The sequence below is a fragment of the Coregonus clupeaformis genome, chromosome 40 (genome assembly GCF_020615455.1).
Source record: "Coregonus clupeaformis isolate EN_2021a chromosome 40, ASM2061545v1, whole genome shotgun sequence".
Classification (NCBI taxonomy): Eukaryota; Metazoa; Chordata; class Actinopteri; order Salmoniformes; family Salmonidae; genus Coregonus; species Coregonus clupeaformis.
The window spans coordinates 35071805-35090318 of record NC_059231.1 but is presented as its reverse complement, the minus strand read 5'-3'; the positions used below and the strand labels follow the sequence as shown (position 1 = coordinate 35090318).

At 42.6% G+C, this 18514-nt stretch overlaps 1 protein-coding gene across 4 annotated transcripts in view; it reads left to right on the top strand.

The window, feature by feature from the left end:
• Window positions 1–2826: 2826 nt before the first annotated feature.
• LOC121554974 (lysine-specific demethylase 5A) overlaps window positions 2827–18514 on the top strand; it is a 39167-nt gene continuing 23479 nt past the window's right edge. For 2 of the 4 annotated variants that reach the window (XM_041868714.2, XM_041868711.2), the window contains exons 1-13: window positions 2827–4251; window positions 5388–5465; window positions 6067–6189; window positions 6592–6762; window positions 11299–11490; window positions 13367–13445; window positions 15628–15722; window positions 15965–16132; window positions 16581–16700; window positions 16954–17112; window positions 17394–17575; window positions 17829–17991; window positions 18203–18322. In XM_041868714.2, coding sequence (XP_041724648.2) covers window positions 4105–4251; window positions 5388–5465; window positions 6067–6189; window positions 6592–6762; window positions 11299–11490; window positions 13367–13445; window positions 15628–15722; window positions 15965–16132; window positions 16581–16700; window positions 16954–17112; window positions 17394–17575; window positions 17829–17991; window positions 18203–18322 — 1797 coding nt within the window. In that variant the 5' untranslated portion in view covers window positions 2827–4104. The remainder of the gene's footprint in view (window positions 4252–5387; window positions 5466–6066; window positions 6190–6591; window positions 6763–11298; window positions 11491–13366; window positions 13446–15627; window positions 15723–15964; window positions 16133–16580; window positions 16701–16953; window positions 17113–17393; window positions 17576–17828; window positions 17992–18202; window positions 18323–18514) is intronic. The other 2 variants (XM_041868713.2, XM_041868712.2) reach the window with 2 other exon arrangements.

Genomic DNA, 18514 nt, shown 5'->3' with positions numbered 1-18514 from the left:
AAGTTATCCACTAGTTAGTCTCATGAAACGGCCAATCTTACACAACATTCAGGTTATCATTTCAACAATTACATTTTCATTACATATCAGCATCAACACACAAATTCAGTTTAAGTTCCTCACAGTACATATAGTTGAGTGCCACGTCAACCAATTGCCCGACTATCTGAACTTGTATTTTTTTTTTTTTTTTTTTTGATTCTCCTCAAGGAGACTCCCAGTCGTTTAAACCATTCAACTGGCGTCTAGTCGGGAGAACCTTTTCTGGACTTGGATTCTCACGGAATTAACTCAACCCGACTATCTGAATCTTTTTATCAAGTCACCAGATCCTTCTCTTGTGGATCAAATAAAAGGGGTCCATCGCTTGTGGACCAAAACCTCTGTAATAGGCTCCTCACTAGAAAGCCGCATTTCAACAGAAAATAAAACCACTGTAACTAGACTTCTTCTCTTAGAGTCACATTTCAACAGTAAAAACCTAAGCAACACAGGAATTCAGTTTAAGTTCCTCACAGTACATATAGTTGAGTGCCACGTCAACCAATTGCCCGACTATCTGAACTTGTATTTTTATTTTTATTTTTTTTGATTCTCCTCAAGGAGACTCCCAGTCGTTTAAACCATTCAACTGGCGTCTAGTCGGGAGAACCTTTTCTGGACTTGGATTCTCACGGAATTAACTCAACCCGACTATCTGAATCTTTTTATCAAGTCACCAGATCCTTCTCTTGTGGATCAAATAAAAGGGGTCCATCGCTTGTGGACCAAAACCTCTGTAATAGGCTCCTCACTAGAAAGCCGCATTTCAACAGAAAATAAAACCACTGTAACTAGACTTCTTCTCTTAGAGTCACATTTCAACAGTAAAAACCTAAGATTTCAGATATCAACAGTAAAAAATAAAAGGGTCCGTCTCTCGTGAACCACAACCTCTGTAACTAGACTCCTCCCCTAGAGAGTCACATTTCAACAGTAAAAACCTAAAGAATTCAGATATCTTTACATATGTGCCTTTTGAGTCATAATAGATATGTTATAAATTTTACAGTAATCCATACTCACGCCCAGTACTTACTGATCATAATTTAGTTTATCCTACAATACAATATGCAGATTTTGTTTTAACAGGTTCTGCTTACCTTTGTATTGACGGCCGTCTAGATCAGTTTCCTGAGGCGAGCTGGATTCCCGGCTGCTCCTGCGGACAGGTCACCCGTCCTTTCAGATCCGTCTCTTACTTGTCTCCTGTCTCTATCAACTTTTATGGACCGAATTCAGAGTTAGAAAACCATCCTCTGCTACCAAGTTTTGTTGATAAAACAAGTTTACTGGAGAACGGAGACCAAGTAGAGACTTTTGGACAAGGTGGATAATTGTATAATATAAGGCAGTTTATTCAGAGGTAAAGATATCTGAGAATAGCGTGCACGGACCCGTTCGTCAATCTCGTAGGGAGATATCTGAGAGAGAGCCCCTAAACATTGTGTGCTGACATTTTATACAATAAAATAAAGTAGGTTGATTCTAGTAGTTCTGATCTTCTGATTGGTCCTGATGAGTTGGTCGAGGTCACCTCCATTGCATTGGCTCTGAGTCGGGTTCTCTGTCTTCAGATGTTCAGCCTAAGAGAAGGGGGTTTTTGTGTGTGTGTGTGCTTAACAATGATGATGTGTGTGTGTGTGTGTGTGCGTATGTGTGTGTGTGTGTGTGTGTGTGTATGTGTGTGTATGTTTAACAATGATGATGTGTGTGTGTGTGTGCGTGTGTATGTGTGTGTGTGTGTGTGTGTGTGTGTATGTGTGTGTATGTTTAACAATGATGATGTGTGTGTGTGTGTGTGTGTATATGTGTGTGTGTGTGTGGGTGTGTGTGTGTATGTCCTCAGAGCAAGAAGTCGTGAGTTGGGAGAACTGAGAGACCTATGGCGTGGGTGTTGTCCATAGCCACCTGCTGATAAGGCCGACAAGATAGAAGTCTTTGTGCATTGTATTAAATACAAAGGCCCAACACAAGATGGGTCATGCACAAGATTTTAGTCAGACCAAGCTATAACATTATATATATTTACTACGACAGAACGCAGCATAACCAAGTGGGAAAGTGGTAATTACTAGTTGTGAAGTCGTAAATACAAATTGGATGCATTCACACATGCTTTGAACTCGTTGAAACGCCGATTGGCTAATGGCCAACAAGCTGATCAACCATAAACTAAAAGTACAGCTATCAATCATACTTGTAAACTAATTATAGTGTTAAAAAAAACATATAAATATATTGCTTTTATAAAGAATGTTTAGTTACACTTAAGTGGCGAAAATTCTGTTATGGAAATAATTTCCTTAGGCGATATCAGAGGTCATCATGTGGGAGAAGTCGGAGCTCATACAACTGGGAAATCTCCGACATCCGACTTCAGTGAGTTCAATGCAACTGGCAATTCGGGGGAAATGTATTTCGACTGGGAAAAATGGGTTTGAAATGTCATCCAACTCGGAATTCCAAGTCGGAAACTCTGGGATCATCCTAGAGCTCCGACTTCTCCGACCTGAATATCACTGACGTCACGATTTGACCTCGTTTTTTCCCCGAATCCCAGTGGTCGTGAAAGCACCGCTAGAGATGATGGATTCTTTCCCCCACTTGGTTATGAACGCAGCACTAGTAGTAGTACCTTACAAGACTACAATTAATTTACCATAAATGTTTATGCACATATCTGGAGGCATATGATTTTGTATAGAGGGAAATAATAAGTAAAACCATGGTTCTAGTTTTCTTGAAGCGGATGTGGAGGCGGAAGTGGAGGATTGATACATGGTAGTGATATGGTCATTGCTAGTAAAAGAAAGGTGGAAAATATCTCAATATATACAATATTCGAACGTTCAAAGCGTCGAGCAACATAGGCATTTACTGAACAATTATAGACGAAATGTTTATCCTGAAAAAATTTGTATTGTTCCAGAACTGTGCGAACTAAAGAAAGACACCATACGAAGTTATTGGCCAGCAACTAGCAAGCAGTCACAGCACTGTGTGGCTAGGCTAAATTAGCTAAGCTTGCCAGCTAGCTAGGAAGTATCGTGTTTTTTAATGACAACGGCAGCTAGAAAAGTACTCGAGTGACACGAAGCAGGATAACTGTGTGCATGAGACTGGTTTAAATTAGCTCGTCTGGTTTATTGTGGAGCAAATAACGTTTGTTGCTGAATCGGGAATGTCGACCCTTCAACTCCACGGAACCCCCTGCCTGTTGTAGCAACGAGCTAGCTAATGTTCTCGTGCAAATGAATGGACGTCGCAGTGGACACGGTTTGATCAACAATGTGCGCAAATTGCTAGCTAACTGCTCTCGTTTCAATGTTGATTGTCATCAGCTACTCGTCGGATGAAGAGGGTTGCACTCATTTAGGCTGGAAAACTACTCAAGAAGGTCATCATTAGATTGGATAACCACTTAGACACAACTTTAAATGGATACAATTGCGAAATCTGGTGAAATAATGCATTATCCTGGCACATGAAGATGTCGCAACCGATGGATATTCAAAAGTGAAATCGCAAATAATGTGGAAAATGTTTATTCGGTGAATATGGGGCTTAGAAGAGTTATAAATTATAGTTATAAAACATTTTTTGGTCCATTTTTAGTTTGTTGCGGGATCATATGTCACCATTTTAAAGGGGAGTGATGGCGCTTTTGACTGATCTTGTCCTGCGCCCCAGGTAGTTCTCAGCCCTGCAGTTCACGTTGCTGCACGGGAGTGGTGGGTGTGGACGCCGCCCGGCTTGGCCCAGCAATTTCCTTAAAATGGAATAGGAATGGACATTTATTTTTGATCTTTTACAGTTTTGTCTTTGAGACGTCAACACAACAATATTGTCATGTCGCCCAGCTGTTGGCATATCAAGAAATTGTCTTCATTGAAATGATTTTTCTTGAGACTAAAACTATCATGAACATGAAGGAGAAGTTGCCGAAGCAACAATATCTGTGCTAATTGAAAGATGGCCTCACTCAAAGATGTCAACATAATGCATTTTTAACACAAGTACTATTGGTTTTTTAAAAGAGAATTTTACAGTTGTGATTTCATCATGTCTGATTTTGCCGAATTTGTACCCCCTCCTGAGTGCCCAGTTTTTGAGCCGAGTTGGGAAGATTTTTCGGATCCACTAGGATTTATAAACAAGATTCGACCTATTGCAGAGAGAACTGGCATCTGCAAAATTCGACCGCCCGAGGTAACCTCACTGTCTCTGCTTTTGGAATATAACACATTGCTTCCATTTTAAGATTTACGGCTGCATTGGTTTGTGCCCTTGTCATCTATTTATGTTATTTTCGGCCTAGCCCGACGCACATTTTTAGTTGGGCAACGACATTTTACTCTTTGAATTTTTCACTTGTGGAGGTCAAATATTAGTCAAATTTCTTGTCTGTTTCTCATTTTATTTTAACAATGATTTTGGATGTTTATATTTAGCCAAACTGTTAAAGTAAAGTCGTCATTTAAAACAGCGGCCTCTATTCAGGACTCGCGTCTGTGACTCTTTGTTTTCTTTTTTGGTGTTTCCTGGACAGATCGGAACTGTTACATTCGGGATATCAAGTAAACGTTACACGAATTAGATGAGGTCTAGATACATTTTTGAACGATTCACAATTTGATATATCAACTCCTAGGTGCTTTTCATTTGATGTCCTAGATGTCCAAGTCTTTTCTACATCATGACTACAATATTAACAATATGCATGTATTTAGCTGTAAAGAGTAATATATGTTTTGTATGGTTTGGGATAGGCCTACAGTAGCAGGAAGTGAAATTAGAACCTTAAAGCACTACGTTTCATGTTTTTCATATTTGGCCTTGTGCAAATCAAATGTATGTCTATTGGCCTTTTTGTATTTTTCTCTTTTATTCCCTTTTCCCACACAGAACCTTTGAGTGAATAGGCTAACCCTCTTATATTTGCCTCACTTAAACTTGACAGTTGCTTCTGGGAGGTTTTCTTTGATGCACTGTGCCCCAATATTATTTGTCTTTTGGGGATAAATCTGTGCCCATTTTGAAGCAATTAGACTACAGGGGCTTAAATTATGATTTGTGTCATATCCAGTATTCAGTTAACATTTTAGATATTATTATACTTTTTTTTTTACATCCAATTTCCAGGGCTGATGCTTTCCCAATCTGTATCAACACATCCTTATATTATTTATGTGAAAAGGGGATTTGAATACTGTTATGTAATGTTTATGTTGTCAAGTATTTTCTAGTTTTTTGTTGTTGCTTTTACTTCCTCATTACTTCATCATATAAAAATATGAACCAAAGTTGTTCATTTGGTTTCCATTGTTCTCTTCTCTGTCTTTTAGGACTGGACACCTCCTTTTGCCTGCGACGTACGCAACTTCCGCTTCACTCCCAGAGTCCAGAGACTCAATGAATTGGAGGCAAGTATACTGTACCTAGTTACGACACTGTGAAGGCTATGTTGGAAATACAGTTAGGTAGCCTGGATGTAGTCATTATAAGGTATAGGCCTAAATAGAGGTATTGCCTAAGTAAGTTGTCAAATAGGCTAGTTATTCAGCTGAGTTTGTTGTCAGTCATTCACTGATGTATGTTATTTAAACATATGTTATTATGTATTCTATGAATAAACATGTTTTTTGTGAGTAGGTAGCCCAAACGTTGGTGTGGCTGGACAGTGCAGACCTTATGTGCATTGACTGCAGCTGTCGTCACATTTTGGGGGCAGCACTCTTGTATACAATGACTGAGTTAACAGACCACTGGCCTGAATGGGTGGTAGGCCTACTTTAGGAATGGTTTTTAGGGTCAGAAAAGTTGTAGCCTAGCCTACCTTAAGAGTTGAAAGGATATCAGTCACTGGCATGTGTAGGCTATGTCTTTACTTGGATTTCTCCTAGGCTACACCACTCAAAGACACCTCTTTATACTCCTGTTTAGAGTTGAGCATGCCAGATTTTTCACTTGAATTGACTTTCATGTGTTTGTGTACCCTTCCCTCACCTCTCCCATTGCTTTCAGGCCCTCACTCGAGTCAAGCTCAACTTCCTGGATCAGATTGCCAAGTTCTGGGAGCTGCAGGGGTCCAGGCTGCGCTTCCCTCATGTGGAGAGGAAGATCCTCGATCTTTACCAGCTCAGCAAGGTAAGACCGGCGTCAGACCATTCACCTGAACAGTATACTGTGTTTAGAAACATGCAGGGTGGTGTGTTTGTGTAAGTATGCTATAATGTATTTATAACTGAGGAGTAAGTAGTGTTTGTTTTGGATTTTGTTTTAGGACAACAATAATAATAATAATATGCCATTTAGCAGACGCTTTTATCCAAAGCGACTTACAGTCGTGCGTGCATACATTTTTGTGTATGGGTGGTCCCGGGGATCGATCCCACTACCTTGGTGTTACAAGCGCCGTGCTCTACCAGCTGAGCTACAGAGGACAAAGAGGTGCTAAGTGCTGGTGTACATCTCCTTAGTATTCTGAAAATATGCATTTTGTGTATGAGTCAACCACAACCATCTTACTAAAAAAACATTGTATTTCAGATTGTCTCCTCTGAGGGAGGCTTTGAGACAGTGTGTAAGGAGAAGAGATGGTCCAAGGTGGCCAGCAGGTTGAGTTTCCCCCCAGGGAAAGGTACGGGCTCTCTGCTGCGGTCCCACTTTGAGAGGATCCTCTACCCCTACGAGCTCTTCCAGTCTGGAGCCACGCTCACTGTAAGTGCTATTGGTCGACACATGCACACAATAACATGTAGGCTAGATGTCTGTGGAGTGTGAGAAATGTTTTTGTGATGTCAATAGAGGTATTGAATTGCATCAGCCCTCTTTCGACAAGTGTTAGGTGTGGATCATCAAATCAAATTTTATTTGCCACATGCGCCGAATACAACAGGTGTAGACATTACTGTGAAATGCTTACTTACAGCCCTTAACCAACAATGCATTTATTTTGTAATAAAAATGTAAAATAAAACAACAACAAAAAAGTGTTGAGGAAAAAACGAGCAGAAGTAAAATAAAATAACAGTAGGGAGGCTATATACAGGGGGGTACCGGTGCAGAGTCAATGTGCGGGGGCACCGGCTAGTTGAGGTAATATGTACATGTGGGTAGAGTTAAAGTGACTATGCATAAATAATTAACAGAGTAGCAGCAGCGTAAAAAGATGGGGTGGGGTTGGGGGGGCAGTGCAAATAGTCTGGGTAGCCATGATTAGCTGTTCAGGAGTCTTATGGCTTGGGGGTAGAAGCTGTTGAGAAGCCTTTTGGACCTAGACTTGGCGCTCCGGTACCACTTGCCGTGCGGTAGCAGAGAGAACAGTCTATGACTAGGGTGGCTGGAGTCTTTGACAATTTTGAGGGCCTTCCTCTGACACCGCCTGGTATAGAGGTCCTGGATGGCAGGAAGCTTGGCCCCAGTGATGTACTGGGCTGTACGCACTACCCTCTGTAGTGCCTTGCGGTTGGAGGCAGAGCAGTTGCCGTACCAGACAGTGATGCAACCAGTCAGGATGCTATCGATGGTGCAGCTGTAGAAACTTTTGAGGATCTGAGGACCCATGCCAAATATTTTCAGTCTCCTGATGGGGAATAGGCTTTGTCGTGCCCTCTTCACGACTGTCTTGGTGTGTTTGGACCATGATAGTTCGTTGGTGATGTGGACACCAAGGAACTTGAAGCTCTCAACCTGTTCCACTACAGCCCCGTCGATGAGAACGGGGGCGTGCTCAGTTCTCTTTTTTTTCCCTGTAGTCCACAATCATCTCCTTTGTCTTGGTCACGTTGAGGGAGAGGTTGTTATCCTGGCCCAACACGGCCAAGTCTCTGACCTCCTCCCTATAGGCTGTGTCGTTGTTGTTGGTGATCAGGCCTACTACTGTTGTGTCGTCGGCAAACTTAATGATGTTGTTGGAGTCGTGTCTGGCCATGCAGTCATGGGTGAACAGGGAGTACAGGAGGGGACTGAGCACGCACCCCTGAGGGGCCCCCGTGTTGAGGATCAGCGTGTCAGAGGTGTTGTTACCTACCCTTACCACCTGGGGGCGGCTTGTCAGGAAGTCCAGGATCCAGTTGCAGAGGGAGGTGTTTAGTCCCAGGATCCTTAGCTTAGTGATGAGCTTTGAGGGCACAATGGTGTTGAACGCTGAGCTGTAGTCAATGAATAGCATTCTCACGTAGGTGTTCCTCTTGTCCAGGTGGGAAAGGGCAGTGTGGAGTGCAATAGAGATTGCATCATCTGTGGATATGTTGGGGTGGTATGCAAATTGGAGTGGGTCTAGCGTTTCTGGGATAATTGTGTTGATGTGAGCCATGACCAGCCTTTCAAAGCACTTCATGGCTACAGACGTCAGTGCTACGGGTCGGTAGTCATTTAGGCAGGTTCTTAGTGTCCTTGGGCACAGGGACTATGGTGGTCTGCTTGATACATGTTGGTATTACAGACTCAGTCAGGGACATGTTGAAAATGTCGGTGAAGACACTTGCCAGTTGGTCAGCACATGCTCGGAGTACACATCCTGGTAATCCGTCTGGCCCTGCGGCCTTGTGAATGTTGACCTGCTTAAAAGTCTTACTCACATCGGCTACGGAGAGTGTGATCATAAAGTCATCCGGAACAGCTGGTGCTCTCATGCATGCTTCAGTGTTGCTTGCTTCGAAGCGAGCATATAAGTGGTTTAGCTCGTCTGGTAGGCTTGTGTCACTGGGCAGCTCGCGGCTGTGCTTCCCTTTGTAGTCTGTAATAGTTTTCAAGCCCTGCCACATCTGACGAGCGTCAGAGCCGGTGTAGTACGATTCAATCTTAGTCCTGTATTGACTCTTTGCCTGTTTGATGGTTCGTCGGAGGGCATAGCAGGATTTCTTATAAGCGTCCGGGTTAGAGTCCCGCTCCTTGAATGCGGCAGCTCTACCCTTTAGCTCAGTGCGGATGTTGCCTGTAATCCATTGCTTCTGGTTGGGGTATGTACGTACGGTCACTGTGGGGACGACGTCATCGATGCACTTATTGATGAAGCCAGTGACTGATGTGGTGTACTCATCAATGCTATCTGAAGAATCCCGGAACATGTTCCAGTCTGTGCTAGCAAAACAGTCCTATAGCTTAGCATCTGCGTCATCTGACCACTTTTTTAATAACCGAGTCACTGGTGCATCCTGCTTTAGTTTTTGCTTATAAGCAGGAATCAGGAGGATAGAGTTATGGTCAGATTTGCCAAATGGAGGGCGAGGGAGAGCTTTGTATGCGTCTCTGTGTGTGGAGTAAAGGTGGTCTAGAGTTTTTTTTTCCTCTGGTTGCACATTTAACATGCTGGTAGAAATGAGGTAGAACAGATTTAAGTTTCCCTGCATTAAAGTCCCCGGCCACTAGGAGCGCTGCCTCTGGATGAGCATTATCCTGTTTAGTTATGGCCTTATACAGCTCATTGAGTGCAATCTTAATGCCAGCATTGGTTTGTGGTGGTAAATAGACAGCAATGAAAAATATAGATGAAAACTCTCTTGGTAAATAGTGTGGTCTACAGCTTATCATAAACTCTACCTCAGGCGAGCAAAACCTTGAGACTTCCTTAGTATTTGATTTTGTTCGCCAGCTGTTGTTTACAAATATACACAGACCGCCACCCCTTGTCTTACCGGAGTCAGCTGTTCTATCCTGCCGATGTAGCGTATAGCCCGCTAGCTGTATGTTGTCCATGTCGTCGTTCAGCCACGACTCGGTGAAACATAAGATATTACAGATTTTAATGTCCTGTTGGTAGGATAACCGTAATCTTAGGTCAACTAATTTATTTTCAAATGATTGAAGATTGGCTAATAGGATTGATGGAAGAGGCAGTTTACTTGCTTGCCGTGGGATCCTTACAAGGCACCCCGACCTACGTCCACGATATCTCCGTCTCTTTCTCCTGCGAATGACAGAGATTTGGGCATGTCGGGTGTCTGTAGGATATCCTTCGCGTCCGATTCGTTGAAGAAAAATTATTTGTCCAATACGAGGTGGGTAATCGCTGTCCTGATATCCAGAAGCTCTTTTTGGTTATAAGAGACGATGGCAGAAACATTATGTACAGAATAAATTACAAATAATGCGAAAAAACACACATAATAGTACAATTGGTTAGAGGGCTGTAAAATAGTAGCCATCTTCTCCGGCGCCATCATAGGTTTGTGCTGTGTATTCACACTTTTACATTCTTACAACTCATGTCAATACCCTGTCATGTGGTTCTTTCCTTTTGTGCTTTGCCATGCTACAGTCACATTTATAACAATGTTCTGTACAGAAGAGGCTGGTGGGAAGAGCTATAAGAGGACGGGCTCATTGTAATGGCTGGAATAGAATCAATCCAGCCATTACAATGAGCCCGTCCTCCTATAGCTCCTCCCACCAGCCTCTTCTGGTTCTGTATCACAACATGTAAGGGATAATCAACGAGGGGCTATGCGTTCTATGGAAAATAATGAACGACGTGGACGGTGTGTTCCACAACGTGCTAGTGGAATGGAACTACCCTTCCACGGAGTTGCATTATTTTCCAGAGAACGCATAGAGCCTTGAGTTGATTATAACCCTTTCATACCATGGCTATATTTTAACAGATTTGCTGCTAGAAATGTGTTCAACATCCACTGGAGTGGAAAGCAAGTTTACTAGATAGCTACAGTAGTTGCCTTGGTAACCAAACAGACTTGCTAGTTTAGCTAACCAAACCATCAGGCCTATCTTGCTATTAGGAAAATCTAATTCAACAATGCCAATGTTTTTAATTAGAATTTTGCTTTCAAAAGCAGCTCAAACATAGATCACGTAAGAATGGTCCTCTGTAGCTCAGCTGGTAGAGCACGGCGCTTGTAACGCCAAGGTAGTGGGTTCGATCCCCGGGACCACCCATACACAAAAAAAATGTATGCACGCATGACTAAGTCGCTTTGGATAAAAGCGTCTGCTAAATGGCATATTATATTATAATGAACTATAGCCATTGAATTATACTGTGCATTCTAGGGAAATAATACACGCTCTAGAATGCCCTTCAAGCCAATCAGAAACTAGAATTCAACAATGCCATGGTATAAATGTTACTACTCCCTGCTCTATTCAACCACTCTCCAATAATCTAGCAACCAACACCTTACATCTGCTACAGTAACACCTCCCATACCACCACCTTGTTGTGAAGTGGGTATGTAGGTGTTCTCCTGCCTCTGTTGCTGACTTTTAACTCTGCTCCCTACCCTCTCTTCCCCTCAGGGTATCCACCGCCTGTACGAGGAGGGAGATGACGGAGAGGAGCAGGACGAAGGCATGGGGGAAGAAGGAGGGGAAGAGGAGGAGGATGAAGAGGACCGAGAGAGGGACAGCCTGAGTGACGGGACTCCGAACAAGGACTGCCCGCTCCCTGAGCGACGCTCCCGCCGCCTGAAGACCGAGGTCGGTGATGAGGTGATCACCGGAGTCTGTTTTAAAATTGTATTTGATCACTTTCATTTTGATTTCACATGGTGATTTACAAAAAATTATCTGCATTTTTACTCCTGTTTTTTGCCTAACTTGTTTGGGGACTTAATGCACTGGAAATGCAATTGATGGATGGAGATACATTCTCAATAGCCAGAGAACCTTAGCCTTGCGTGTGCTGTGTCTGCCCAAAGTGCCCATAACATCAACAGAGATCTGCTCGTCACCCTGAGTCATGGGGTCGCATGGTTACTGTAATAGCATTATCTTTACCTCTTGTGTAATTCAGCACAGCCTATTTCTTATCACGAGTTCTGTAGGACGTTAGGTTGGCGGTTGTAGTTTTTATATGCTGCTAACTGAGATACTGTACCCAATACTGATCTAATGTATGGATATGCCTAGAGGTCAGTGTTTCCGTTAGGAAAATGTGGCGCCGGACATTTGACCAGCAGCATTTTAATTCGACTGACATTTGAGAAATTTACCGGACCCATATATATTGGGTGCGTAACCTGATTAGGGTGTTCACCCACGGTGCTCAAAATGACAGAAATCACATTTGGATTATGGTACTTCATATTAATAGAACACGATAGTCGAGGATGCAACGATGTGCGGTCCTTCTTACCGAATTTTGATTTGCACTTTGAAGATGTATAACTGTCCACGTTTACTTTTCCTCAGCCAACAAGACGAGTAACGAATAGCGAAATTACTAGCCTATGTCAATCTGCTATCCCCCATAGTAGAAAAGTTTAACTATTCTATTGGTCAGCTTGTCGAGAAAGAAATAGCCTATTCCAAACTGACTGGGACAGTTGTGGGACGATAGGCTACATAAAAAAACTTTAAAAAGCAGTTAGGTCAGAAAAGTTAGCTTAAAATGTTGATAAACTATTATTTCTTCACATTACGAACAATTATTTCTTCACATTATAAGCGCACAAGGCAGTAGGCTATGCGCGAATGTTTGTTATAATGCAATTTGCGGGAAAACACAGCTGTCAAAATTTAGAAATTGGGGAGATCTAATATGCAACAACTAGCTTGGGATGCTAATATGACTACGATTGTGCCGTTGGCTACTGGAAAATGAAAGAAAGTTGATATAAAATAATTGCCTTCATGGATATGATCAGATTTTGGCTAGGCTACATTTACATTTTACATTTAAGTCATTTAGCAGACGCTCTTGTCCAGAGCGACTTACAAATTGGTGCATTCAACTTAGGATAGCCAGTGGGACAACCACATCTTGATCACAGTAAGTACACTTATTCAAACAAGCAGCTGTGAGAAAGGTCAGTGCAATCAGAGACAACTACATCTCGATCACAATAAGTACATTTCTTTAAACAAGTCAGTGCTAGCAGGTGAAATAAGTCAGGTGTTAGTTTAGACAAAAGACAGTGGTAGTAAAGGGGTAGAAGGATTACTATTATACTATTCCAGGTATTCCTTAGAGGTAGGGTTTCAAGTGTCTCTGGAAGGTGGTCAGTGACTCCGCTGTCGTGGGGGAGCTTGTTCCACCATTGGGGTGCCTGAGCAGCGAATAGCTTTGACTGGGCTGAGCGGGAACTGTGCTATTCTCCCTTAAAATCTGCCGGCGGCAGTTTTATTTATCGGCTTAAAAAAAACAAAATCCGCCAGAAGCCGTCTATTACCGGTTAATAGAAACCCTGCTAGAGGTAGTCCAGAGTTAACTTACTGTATAGTACACTACTTTTGACCAGGGCCTGCATAGTGTTCTGGTCAAAAGTAGTGCACTATATAGGGGAAAAGGGTGACATTTTGTACTCATCCCAGGAATGTTCCCTGATGTTGTGTTGTATTATGTTTTTGTCTCCTCTCCTTCTAGCGGGAAAACAAAGAGCCCAAGACCCTGCAGATCTTTGGCAGTGGTCCCAAGGTGGTTGGGTTAGAGATTGTACCGGCTGGTAAGGAACTTCGCAAGTATTTATTTAACTTCACTTACTTAGAGCAGATGCAGAGCAGATGCTGCAACGACAAGTGGTCCTCTGTAGCTCTGCTGGTAGAGCACGGCGCTTGTAACGCCAGGGTAGTGGGTTCGATCCCCGGGACCACTCATACACAAAAAAAAATGTATGCACGCATGACTGTAAGTCGCTTTGGATAAAAGTGTCTGCTAAATGGCATATTATATTATAAGTAAATTTTCGTGATGTTAAAAGACTTTCAGTGTAAACAACTAAAACCAGATATAAAGTATGTAGGAAAGATAATGGCCCTATACAGTGCATTCGGAAAGTATTCAGACCCATTCACTTTTTCCACATTTCGTTACCTTCCAGCCTTACTCTAAAATGGATGAAATAAAATAAATAAAAATCTACAAACAATACCCCATAATGACAAAGCGAAAACAGGTTTTTAGACATTTTTGCTAATTTGTTAAAAGTTAAAAACAGATACATTTACACTTTAGTCATTTAGCAGACGCTCTTATCCAGAGCGACTTACAGTTAGTGAGTGCATAAATTTTTCATACTGGCCCCCTGTGGGAATCGAACCCACAACCCTGGCGTTGCAAGTGCCATGCTCTACCAACTGAGCTACATGGGGCCCAAGATACCTTATTTACATAAGAACTATGCGGCGGAGGCAGCAGCGGAGTGAGGATACGAGGAAACAGCCCTTGCCTTAATTGACTAAGAAAATTGAGGTGAGAGGAAACCCCAACTTAATTAGGCTTATAATCAATAGCCCAACTGTTAAACGTGCCTTGCTTTATAAATAATCCATATATATCTACAGAAATAAGACAGATCCTGCTTCTGTTGCCTGTTTGAGTGTTTGTTTAATAGCCTACTGATTCTGTGAGCACCAAGCCTCACGCAACCGCAAAATGTTGGATAAAGCAATTTCACAAATTCGGCAGTTTTTAATCTTTGTTATGCTGTAATAAAGGTGTTACAATTTTTAAAAGTTAAAACAGACTCTCTGGTATTACTTAATTTATTGAGTGTTTACAGTGTTCCAAACGGGCAGAACAATTATATTGCAATCTAACAGCACCTGTTTGGCACGCAATACTCACGCAGCGCTTTGCCTATACCCTCCTTTTTCTTGATATCCAGTAGTTTCCACAACTAATTCAAATGTCTTCCACACACCTGACTTCCCCTTTCCCTCCTGAGCAACCAGTAAACATTCCCCATTTCGAGTTTATTTTTCACGTCCTCCGCATCCATTTTACTGTCACGTGTCACGGTGTTGGGAGTTTATAACCAATTTCTTGATGTGAATATGATAGGCTATAGGTCAGGCCCTATTGGTCACGTGGATGCAATGCATACATTTTTCACGTAAAGAGAGCAAGGGTTGATGGAATTGGGAGGGAATGGTTTTCCTAAACAATTTAGGTAACACAACTTTTCAGTCAGAGAAAGAAGTAAGAAATGAAATGGCTGTACTTATGTTGCAGCTTCAGCACGGACAGCACGATGAACACTTGCTGTGCTGTAGTGCCTGCTCACTGCAGCAGGGAGGAGAGAGAAAATGTGTGCCAGACACACTTTTTTGTAACACAGCGTCGCCATCGGGCTCCCTCTTGAGTCGTTTGTGTCTTTTTAATTATTTCAACAGTGTGCTTAAAGCATCAGAGAAGCTCAGTGCATGTGAATTTCATTAGAACACATAGGGTATGGCTATACAGATAAAAATAAACATTTAAAAATGTCTACCAATTGGTTCGTTGAAAGAACAGACTACTCTCGGTCGACCAAGATTTTTCTATTATATCTAATCATGTTGAATACATGGGGCAATTATTTACATCTTGACATGCAGTAAAATATTAGTTTTTTAACAGTTCTACTTTTTCATCCCTCATTATCTTAATTACTATGGTACTCCCCTCACTGTGTTCATTGGCTGCACTAATTGCACTGTTTGTCTACATAACCTGGTTCAAGCATTTATCATGTAACCCTGAAAAAGGCACTGTGTGCCGAAACGTTGGTTGCTATACCCATTAAATGTTTTGGAGCATAATTACTGTGCAACGTTCTTTATGTATTTTCTGGGAAAATGCAAGTTGTGCAATGTTATTTCTCTGTCTCAGTATTGTAGCAATTCTGTTCTCTTGTGTTACATGAGAAGACGATGGGTTCAATAAGAAGCAGCGTCACCTGAAGGCCCAGGCCTTCGCCATTAAGATGCGACCACGCAAAGAAACCCTGGAGGTCAACTTTGTGAGTATCACCAGTTGACTTCCTCCTCTGTGTCTGTCTAATATTCTATAATAATCTCAACTTTGTAAGTATGAGTTGTTTTCCACTTTTCTTCTCTGTCTGTGTTGTCTTGTTCAACTCACTCACTAGAGTGCATTGAACAAATGAACCACTAGTGGACAACAGCTCAAAACATGTTTTTAGTTTCATGGACCACTTTTTGAATCATTTGACTAATTATTATTCTGTATTTCCTGTTCTAGATCCCCCAGATTGACCTGTACATGTGCCTGATGTGTGGGCGGGGCGACGAGGAAGACCGCCTCCTGCTGTGTGACGGCTGTGATGACAGCTATCACACCTTCTGTCTGATTCCGCCTCTACAGGATGTCCCCAAGGGGGACTGGCGATGCCCCAAGTGTGTCGCTGAGGTATGGAACTCTGATGACCCTGCCACTACCCAATCCGAAGCTGATTCCTCACTTGAGAAACACACGACAGCTAACTTGAATTTTCATGCCAATCATGCATTTATTCTATATCAATGGAAGATTTTTGCAGAAATTGTGAGTTATAATAATTTATTTATTGTGTCCCTTTCGGAAAATGTATCTTGCATCTCAAACAGCACAACATCACCTCATATAGTTCATAAATACGTACAACAATGTAAATCACAAGGAGTATTATAACAAGAAAAAACACGTGGACATACAGTTCGCACCTGCCTACCACGTGTTATAATTTTGCCTCCGTATGAATAGGTTATAGTGTTTGTCAAGCTGTGATGATATGGAAGTGTATGACTGATATACATAAATCATGTTGAGAAGGACTATGGGATAGGATGATGTTTTCTCACTGGATGTCTCCCTACAGGAGTGCAGTAAGCCGCGGGAGGCATTTGGCTTTGAGCAAGCCGTGAGGGAGTACACCCTCCAGAGCTTTGGAGAGATGGCTGACCACTTCAAGTCAGACTACTTCAACATGCCCGTGCACGTACGTATCAAAATCAAACGGTCACCTTGAGTTATAGGCAAGAATCTAAAGAAAACTATACTTTTGGAATACATATGTTCAGGTTAGGTCTGTATCTCAAAATCAAGTCAGATGCAGTCAACTCACTTTCTTTGGGTGATATTTTCATCATTCATGCTGTTTGAAGTTGAACACCTAACCTTTCTCTCCCACTAATGCCCAATCACATCTAAACAATGCATGTGTGTGTATTCTCCTTTCGCTGCACCCCCAGATGGTGCCGACAGAGCTGGTGGAGAAGGAGTTCTGGCGTCTGGTGAGCTCCATCGAGGAGGATGTCATTGTGGAGTACGGAGCTGACATCAGCTCTAAGGAGGTGGGCAGCGGCTTCCCCATCAGGGATGGCAAGAGACGGCTCCTGGGAGACGAAGAGGTAACTATGTCCCAGTTGCTGCATAGTTACGAAGGACCCAGGCTCTTTCTCGATAGTCTTTCGCCACCTTTTCAAAACGCATTGGAGGACAAGATCCGTTGTTCCTACATTCGAACCTTCTCCGCTAATGCCTTTTATGGAGTAGAGAGAGGACACAATGAATCGTGGAAAGATTAATTGAGAAAGAGCCCCAGTATGAAATCCACACCCTTAACGGCTTGCGTTTATGTTACTTATGACCAATAAGTAACTTCCATCACCTCGGTCTTGTTCTTCTGTAGGAGTATGCCAACTCAGGCTGGAACCTGAACAACATGCCAGTCCTGGAGCAGTCGGTCCTTACCCACATAAACGTGGATATTTCTGGCATGAAGGTTCCCTGGCTCTATGTGGGCATGTGCTTCTCCTCCTTCTGCTGGCACATCGAGGACCACTGGAGCTACTCCATCAACTTCCTGCACTGGTAAAGTAACAAACATAAATGCCTTGTCCTAAATCAACCTCTTGCCCAAATATTTAGTAATACTGTATATTTTAGTCCAAAGGACAGAAATATATTGTCTTTCTAACACAGTCCTCAGTGGGAAGAGACAGACAAATGCACGTACAAAACAATGTAAACCGTATACAATGTTGCAATGGGTCGTAGAGACAATTGTACTCCCCATCTTCATTCGTCTGACTGGTTAACCTTCTCTCTCTGCCTGTCTCTCCAGGGGGGAGCCGAAGACGTGGTATGGTGTCCCAGCCCACGCGGCAGAGCAGCTGGAGTCAGTGATGAAGAAGCTGGCCCCAGAGTTGTTTGACTCTCAGCCTGACCTGCTGCACCAGCTTGTCACCATCATGAATCCCAACGTCCTAATGGAGCACGGCGTGCCCGTATGTATCAAGTGTTTCAGAGTAGGAGTGCTAATCTAGGAACAGTTTTGCCTGTTGGATCACAATTCATGCGTTTTATATGGACAGAAGGAGATCTGATCCTAGATCGGAACTCCGACTCTTGAGACGCTTGATACGTACGGCCCCTGGCCCCTTTTACGAGACCAAGTCTGCTTTGTGTACTTTACTGGTGTGTGTTTGTGCCACTCAGGTTTTCCGGACCAACCAGTGTGCAGGGGAGTTTGTGGTGACCTTTCCCAGAGCCTACCACAGTGGCTTCAATCAGGGATACAACTTTGCTGAGGCTGTCAACTTCTGTACCGCAGACTGGGTGAGACAAGTGTTTGTGTGTAAACAAATATTAACAGAATGTTGAATTGGAATTTTGAATGTTGGGAGTAGGTTTGGGCGGTATCAAGATTATCATTCCTTCATACCGACCTTGTGCTGTACCGGGATATTTGGAAATACCGGCACTGTTTTCAAACCCAACTGATACTCTGTAATCCGAAGGTTAGCAATG